The sequence below is a fragment of the Cupressus sempervirens genome, chromosome 11 (genome assembly GCF_028749045.1).
Source record: "Cupressus sempervirens isolate cs-2001-9-10 chromosome 11, ASM2874904v1, whole genome shotgun sequence".
Classification (NCBI taxonomy): Eukaryota; Viridiplantae; Streptophyta; class Pinopsida; order Cupressales; family Cupressaceae; genus Cupressus; species Cupressus sempervirens.
Window position 1 is genome coordinate 338,954,488 of NC_143128.1, and position 8,684 is coordinate 338,963,171.

The window sequence follows — 8,684 nt, forward strand, 5'->3', positions numbered from 1 at the left end:
CTGCAACTCACCAAGAGCTCTTGTTATTAGTTATGTGAAGGGAGGACTCGGTTTTTTTCAATCAAGATGCAAAAAGGTATATAGAAAATGCTGTTTTGGCGGCTGGATAGCCAATATCACATTCCCATATGTACACATACTTATCACATATCCACCTCATCTCGTCTTTAATTGAGCATATTTGAGAAAAAACACCATCAGTCCCCCTCCTATAGGTAGCAGCAGTATGAACAAGAGAAAAGAGGAACAAGACAACCTATGGCACACAAAGTCCCACGTTACACAGCTTCCCGATATTTTTGGAGATAAGTAGAAAACTTGTGAGCATCTACGACTATTACCGCTCGCATACCTTCGAGTACGCAGAAATGCAGGCGGAAGATGTGTTCAAGCTCGGCCCTCTGCCCACTCAAACCCTAACAATATCTCAAGCAAGAGGACGAAGCTCAAGCAATGCCATTCCTTCCCCTCCCAAGCCTCTCATGCTGATTGTCCCTTCTGTACAAGGAGACTACCCCATCCTCCTCTTCCTCCATGGCTATCTCCTCGTCAATTACTTCTACACTCAACTTCTGCAGCACATTGCTTCCCATGGATACATCACAATTGCTCCTCAGGTAATATATTACTGTGAATTCGCATATTTTAAACCCACTTAAATTTGTACAATTTTGAATTAAAAATGGTCAGGGATGTCTGAAGTTGTGAAATTTAGAGCATAATGTTTGTAATCCTGATAAATGACGAGGTTTTTAATGTTTACAAGGGTTAAACATACATCACAATTGCTCCTCAGGTCATACAGTACTGTGATTCTGCATCTTTAAAATCAGCAAAATTTGTAGAGTTTTGAATGAGAAGTGTTCAGGAATTTCGTTAGCTGTGGAATTTAAAGTATAATGTTCAGAACCCTGATAGACTAGAAGGATTTTAATGTCTTCCAGGGTTAAACATACACCACAATTGCTCCTCTGTTTACAGAATACTCTAAATTTGTATCTTGCATCTTTAAAACAAAAAAAAAGTTGTCCAGTTTTGAATGGAAATAATTCAGGGATTTCTGAATCTGTGGAATTTAAGGTGTAATCTTCGAAAAAGGGATGGCTTAGAATGTTTATAATATTTACCAGTGCTAGCATACATCACAATTGGCTCCTCGGGTTACGTAATACCGTGAATCCGCATCTTTAAAATCAGTGAAATTTGTACCGTTTCGAATGGGAAGTGTTCAGGGATTTCTGAAGCTGTGTAATTTAAGGCATAATGTCATAAAGATGATAGATTAGAAAGTTCTTAGTGTTTACTGAATTTAACATGCATCACAATAGCTCCTCAGGATATATAATATTGTGAATTTACATCTTTTGAATCACTGTAATTCGTACAGCTTTGAATGGAAAGTGTTCAGGGAGCTCAGAAGCTGCGGAATTTAAAGCTTAATGTTCACGATGACGATAGATTAGAACATTTTTTATGTTTACCAGGGTTTGACATACGTGACAGTTTGCTCCTCGGATTACATCATACTGCAAATATGTAACTTAAAATTCCGTGAAATTTGTACAGTTTCGAATGAAAATTGTTTAGGGATTTCTGAACCTGTGGGATTTAAAGCATAATATTCATAAACATGACAGATTAGAAGGTTTTAAATGTTTACTGGTGTTAAGCATACATCTCAATTTATCCTCAGGGTTATACAATACTGTTAATCTGTCTCTTTAAAATTAGTTTTGAATGGAAAAGGTTCAGGGATATGTTCATAATTGTGATAGATTAAAAGGGTTTTAATGTTTGCCAGGGCTAAACAATATAACAATTTGTAGAAGAGGTTATATGGTACTGTGAATCTGCCTCTTTAAAATCAATCAAATTTGTACAGCTCTGAGTGAGAAGTGTTTAAGGATCTCTGAAGCTGTTAAGAATATTGTTCATAAACTTGATAGATTAGAAGGTTTTTAGTGTGTACCAGGGTTGAACATAAATTACTATTTCTCCCCAGGTTATATAATACTGTGAATCTGCATCCATAGAATCAGTGAAACTAACTTGTTCAGTAATACCGTGAATCTGCATCTATGAAATCAGTGAAATTTGTACAGTTTTGAGTCAAAAGTGTTCAGGGATTACTGAAGTTGTAGAATTTAAGGAGTAATGTTCATAATTGTGATAGATTATAAGGCTTTTACTGTTTTACCAGTATTGAAACTTAAATCACAATTGCCAGGAGAGGTTTTACTATGAGTCCGCATCTTTAGTATAAAGGGAATTTCTACAATTTTCAATGAATACTAAAGAGATTTTGGAACTTTGTTATTTGAGGCATTATGCACATAAACATGACAGCTTAGAAGGTTTTTAATTTTCGGCGCTTTCTCATTCTGATAATAGACCATAGAATGATGCAAAAATGTTATGCATGGATCATAGAACGGAGCAAAATATTGATTAAAAAAATACTACAAAGAATGAAAACCATAAACTACTATTGAAAGTTTTTAATGTTTTACAAAGCTATACCTCAGAGTTGTTCCTCAGGTTTCCAATACTGTGAATCTGCATCTTTAATCTAAGTGACATTTGTACAGTTTTGAATGAGTAGTGTTCAGCGATTTCTTTATCTGTGGATGTGAGTCTGCATCTTTAAATCAGCATAATTTGACTGTTTTGAATGAAAAGTGTACAAGGATTTCTGAAGCTGTGGAATTTAAAGCATAATGTTCATAATCATGATAGATTAGAAGGTTTTTAATGTCTACCAAGACTCAAAAGTCGATTTACAGGGCAGATTTTTGCACTCCAGAATAAAACATTCTTTTCCAGAATAAAACATTCTTTTTGAATTGTATACAGATGTACACAACAGCCGGAGCGGACACCAGGGGAGAGATAGCAGACGCAGTGGCCATAACAGAGTGGCTGCGCACAGATCTTTGGCAACATCTGCCGGAAAAAGTACAGCCAGATTTTCAGAAAGTGGCGATCGCCGGCCACAGCCGCGGCGGCAAAGTAGCCTTTGGAGCGGCCCTGGGTCGAACCCCGGCGCGTCCATCTTTGCCCTACGCGGCACTCCTGGGAGTCGATCCCGTGGACGGAATGGGCGCCGGTAAGCAGACCCCGCCGCCGATTTTAACCTACAAAGACAATTCCTTTGAAGGGAATATTCCGACGCTGGTTATAGGATCGGGTTTGGGGCCCGTGAAAAGAAACCCTTTGTTTCCCCCCTGCGCTCCGGCAGGGGTTAACCACGTGGATTTTTTCAGGGAGTGCTCCGCACCGGCTTATCATTTCGTGGCGGTGGAGTACGGTCACATGGGGTTTTTGGATGACGAGACGAGCGGAATAAGGGGCAGGTCATCGTATTGCTTGTGTAAGAACGGGGTGGCCAGGGAGCCTATGCGGAGGTTTAGCGGGGGAGTTATGGTGGCTTTTTTGAATGCGTGGCTGAGGAACAAGGCTGAGGTTTTGGATGAACTGGTGGCCAATCCCTCGCTTATCCCAATCAAAGTGGAAGATCCAGAGTGTTATGTTCTGCAAAAGGTATAATTAATAATATGATACAGGTAATTTAAGCAGAGAGATGATGGCATGTTTTCTTGTTTTAGCAGTTACAAAAGTTCAAATCCTTGGAGGTGTGATTGAGGGAGTTTCAATTTTTCTGTCACTATATCTTCTAGTGGTGGCCACTTAATCAAAGAACAACGTCCAATCGAATATTGTGATCTAAATAAAAGTAGAATTGCTATGTTTATGTAAATGTATAGGACTTAATTAATTTTGGTGCTTACAATAGGCAAGTGTTCGTCCTCGTGTATTTATGTGGATGTATTGTTTCATATTCTGCTTATTATTAAGTGTGCTTCTAAGGGGGATGAGGCACTCAATCATTTATTTGTAAAATTAACAATAACTTGTACATATATACAACTTTTGTACTTTTGTTTTCTTCTAAGCATAGTCGTCAATATTTATTGTTAGATTATTATTGGTAACCCATATTTTAGCTAGGTATTGTAGTTGTCTTGATTGAGCAAGCTATATAACAACACTTGGGAAATACTAATAATAATATTGTTAGTTATTGCTTGGATTTGATTGTATTGGATTTTTTACCATCAACGTTTCGAATCACACTACGTGATTCATTATCAGGGTGAGAGAGCAAGAGCTGCAAAATAATAATAAAGTGAGTTGCAGATTGGGACTGACTCCAAAGATATAGGGGATGTGTGTGTGTGTGTGTGTGTGAGAGAGAGAGAGAGAGAGAGAGAGAGAGAACATATATCTTTGGAGTCAGTCCCAATCTGCAACTCTTTTTTTTTTTTTTTTTTTTGCAGTTCTTGCTCTCTCATCCTGATGATGAATCACGTAGTGTGATTTGAAACGTTGATGGTAAAAATTCCAACACAATCTAATCCAAAAGCAATAACTAACAATTCTAATAGATTGTGGAAATCTGGTCTCTCTAAATAATAATATTGTTAGTTCTAATAGTAGATGCATCATTGAAATGACCATGTGCCACAAAGTTGTGCAAATTTTCTATTAGTAGATAAGAAAAGCATTTACTTATCATTTTGTACTATTTATTTTATTTTGTCATTAATTGTGTTAAATTTTAGCTATTCCATCTCTTGTGAACTTGATTGAACATTATACCTACTCTAGATTAAATTGTTGTAGTAATTTTCTTCTTTGTAGAAGATTGTTCGTATTAATATAATAATAGAAACATATTTTTTGCATTGAAAATTTATCTATTTTCTACATTGTCAATTCATTAAATGAAAGTTCATATGCGAATTTAATGAATTTACTCTAATGAACATTTAATTTGTGGAAGTTTATAATCTATAATTTGAAAATCTCTAATAGTTGGAAACTTGGAAGATTATTAAGACTAAGACTTCACACAATATTTATTATTATTAGTTAGTTGTTAGTTAAACATTAAATATATTTACATTTTTTTTTGATAAAAAAAAAACTAAAGATATAATTTGCTAAATTAATATTATATCTATATTTTTTTAAAAACAAGTTGATGTATGATGAGAGATATCAAAGTAGGTCAATTAAAAGATAATTATTTATATAATCTAATTAAAAATTAACATTCAAATAAATTTTACAATAGATTATCATAAATATTTTTAAAAATTTGAATTAAAAAATTATTTATAATGATAGATAATTACTTAATCTTTGGAAAATAATATTTTTGAGAAGAATATATGTATTCATATTATTTTTAAAATAAATTACATATCATGATTTTTATATGGACAAATTAATATGATAATTTAATTTTTTATCAAATAACCATAATTTAAAGTTTAAGATTAGTTTAAAATAAATATGTTGGTACTTAATCTATGTGGTAAAAAATCCTATGAGCTTGCCTACTCAATGTTGGGATCTTCCAACTCAAATTGGCCAATTGACATGAATGACTTTAAGAATTCCAATTCCTCTACACTTCAGACTTTGCAAGATCTAGGAAGGTGTACCTATTCCTTAAGGCGATTCTATTGGTATGCCTCAAGAGGCTTTTTATAGAAGATAGTGTAACATATCAACACTAAGTGGATTTTTAGGATTAAGCTGAATCAGAATAGAGAGGTAACAAGAAACAAATATAGACTAGTGTGTAAGGGATATGCTCAGGATGAAGGCATTGATTATGTCAAGATATTTTCTCTTGTTGCTAGATTAGAAGGTGTGAGAATTCTACTGAAATATGCTACTCATAAAAGATTCAAAGTATATGAAATGGATGTAATGTTTACATTTTTGATGAATTAATGGAGGAAGAGGTGTACATTGAGCAACCAAAAGAATTTGTCAACAAGCATAAGAAGAACATGGTATGCAAACTACACAAGGCACCATATGACTTAAAATAGACACCTTGAGCATGGTATGAAAAACTCCACTAATATATGATGAGGATAGGTTTCATTAGAACCGGTGAAAATAGTAACTTTTACTTGAAAAGTGAATTTGAAGACAAGGTATTACTGGTTGAAATCATTGTTGATGATCTCATATCTAGAGGAAATGAGCTTATATGTGTGTGTGTTAGAATCATGATGCAAAATATATAAATCCAAAGCCAAACATCTAACAAATTAAATAAATTAACAAACATATATGATAAACCAATATGGAAATCAAAATAAAGAATGCAAACCTGTGAGTCTTTGTAGCCTCATTGATATGTAAAGGCACGTGATCATCAATGTGTGCTCAAACTTCAACAATGGATGAATTTGATAGATGGATGCATGCAAAATTTGAATATCATCAAATAACGCTTTGAAAGTAATTAGCTCTCAAAACGGTATAATAATTCTACTTAGAAGGTGGATGATTTGTGAGGAGCAAATGATTCAAGTAATAGGCAATTGGGTGAGGAGGAGATAAGAATTCTTGATGGATAGTTAACTGAGTGAGGTGTGAGATAGGCTGCAGTTGATTGAGATAGGTGGAGGAGATGGATTTCTGTGTTTAGAGATAGATGAGGGAGATGTGGCATGAGTGTGCACTTTGGTTTGAGTTAGAGGGAATAAATCATGTCTTACTTTATGTAAGTTATCTGGAGAGGGATTTTAGACACATAAGAGGAGGTGATGTGTTTCAGTTAAGGTGGGTGAGCTGCCTCAATTGACTAGATGATGTGAGAGGTGAATGGATTTTTTAGATAAACAGTTAGTATGTGAGCTTAATTAAATAAATGAATTATTTAATTAAAAGAAGAATTATTGGTGCATGAGATTTAATTAAATAAATGAACTATTTAATTAAAGAGGAGTATTTGGTGCATGAGATTTAATTAATTAAATGAGTTATTTAATTAAAATAGGAATATTTAGTGTATGAGATTTAATTAATTAAATGAATTATTTAATTAGAAGAGGAATTATTGGTGCATGAGATTTAATTAAATAAATGAATTATTCAATTAAAAGAGAAATATTTGGTGTAGGGGATTTAATTAAATAAATGAACCATTTAATTAAAAGAGGAGTTTGGGTAACTAATGGGTTGAAGGGTTAGTTTGTGGGTGGAAGCGAGATTTTATTAATAAATTAGACTATTGGTTGCCTTTTAATTTATTAAATAGGCTATAATTAATTAATCAGGGGATACTGCTAAAATAATTAAATATTAAATATTTAATTAAAATATGCTTTAGAAGATGACTAAATTTGATTACGAATTTATGTGATTCAATTTAGGTGTCTTCATTTATCCCCTCTTTGATATAGTGTTGGTACAACACTATTTTGAAGATGTTTTTAAATAATAGATGACACGAAGAAGGTTTTAAAGCAACTAGATTGCCTCGATTTTGATAAAAGATTGTAATGCATGATACCCCTCAAGAAGACAGGGAGGAGAGAAAATGAGACTAGATGACATCTTGTAAAGTAAGAAAATTGGGGTGAGATAGAGGATGCACAAATGATCAAAGAAGTTTAAAAGTGGCTCATACTCTCACTGCGAGAATATGAAACAAAAGGAGATTAGTTGTACAAATTAGACAAAATTGTGAGGTAGGATGGAGAACATGAGGGATAAATAAGGGATTTTTCTTTTTAAATTGAACCCTTAGGATGTGGTGGATGAATGGGTGGGATTTTGGAAACTTTGTAAGATTTTTCTAGGATTTTTGGATAGGTTTTAAGATAGGATAAGAATGTAGGATAGATGGTTATAGTGTTGAAGTTGATGAAAGATCAACCCCACAACTCCCAAGAATCACCTGCACACAAACACCTATCACAGAAAGAGAGAAGCAAAAACTATGGAGGCTGGAATTCCCAAATCCATAGATGAGACATTCTTTATGAGCAAAAAGAGAGATTGCAATAATCAAAAGTGAATTAATCAATAATTACAAGGAGGGATCATCCTTATAAAGGAGATTAAAACCCTAAAAAGGCAAAACCTAGGTTGCATCATAATAATTAAAAAAGAGTTGATTATTAGATGCCTAATGTCTAGCTTAAGAAAACTGGAGTTAATTAGGTAAAAGTTGATGAAAGATCAACCCTACAGCCCCCAAGAATCACTTGCATGCTGGTCGGTCAGATAAATACCTTAGTAATAAAGGATTGGACATCCTTCTACATTGACTCCATGACTAGACAAAATCATGTATTTTTCTAAGAATAAGATACTGACTTCATTTTATTTGTCAACCCAGGAGCGTAAGCTTGTGAGGATGGCTGCAAAGTATATGATTTGATTCCTCTTTAAGTCATTACAACTACAATAGAAAAGGAATGTTGAGGAAAACTAAGCTAGGAACTGAAACATCATTTGCCTTAAGGCTTAGAGTAATGCTGCAAACAGTAAATCTAGTTAAACACCTACGCTGCAGGAACAATTCAATGATTCTGTTATCAATGGCTGCAGGTGTGGTAGAAGTCTACTTTGCAAGGAAACAAACTAAGAAAAGAAATCTATTCTAGCAAAGCAGTTCACTTGCCAAGTGGCCCCCCTTGGATGAGTGAACAAAAAAACAATCAAGTCTAGAGGTGGAAACCTGAACTCTGTATTGTATTCATTCATAATAAGAGATTACATTTGAAAACAAGATTCTACTCTATCTCCTTCTGGTCAAAACTAGGAAAAGATCAAAATCAATAATCAATCATCAATACCCTTTTCAAGGT

The 8,684-nt window shown here is 34.0% G+C and overlaps 1 protein-coding gene across 1 annotated transcript; it reads left to right on the plus strand.

Moving 5' to 3' along the window:
* Nucleotides 1-336: 336 nt before the first annotated feature.
* On the plus strand, nt 337-3,952 carry LOC149529470 (chlorophyllase-2-like). Its single transcript, XM_089809634.1, has 2 exons — nt 337-617; nt 2,854-3,952. The coding sequence occupies exons 1-2, from the start codon at nt 369-371 to the stop codon at nt 3,544-3,546; spliced, it is 942 nt and encodes a 313-aa protein (XP_089665760.1). The 5' UTR covers nt 337-368; the 3' UTR covers nt 3,547-3,952.
* Nucleotides 3,953-8,684: the final 4,732 nt, after the last annotated feature.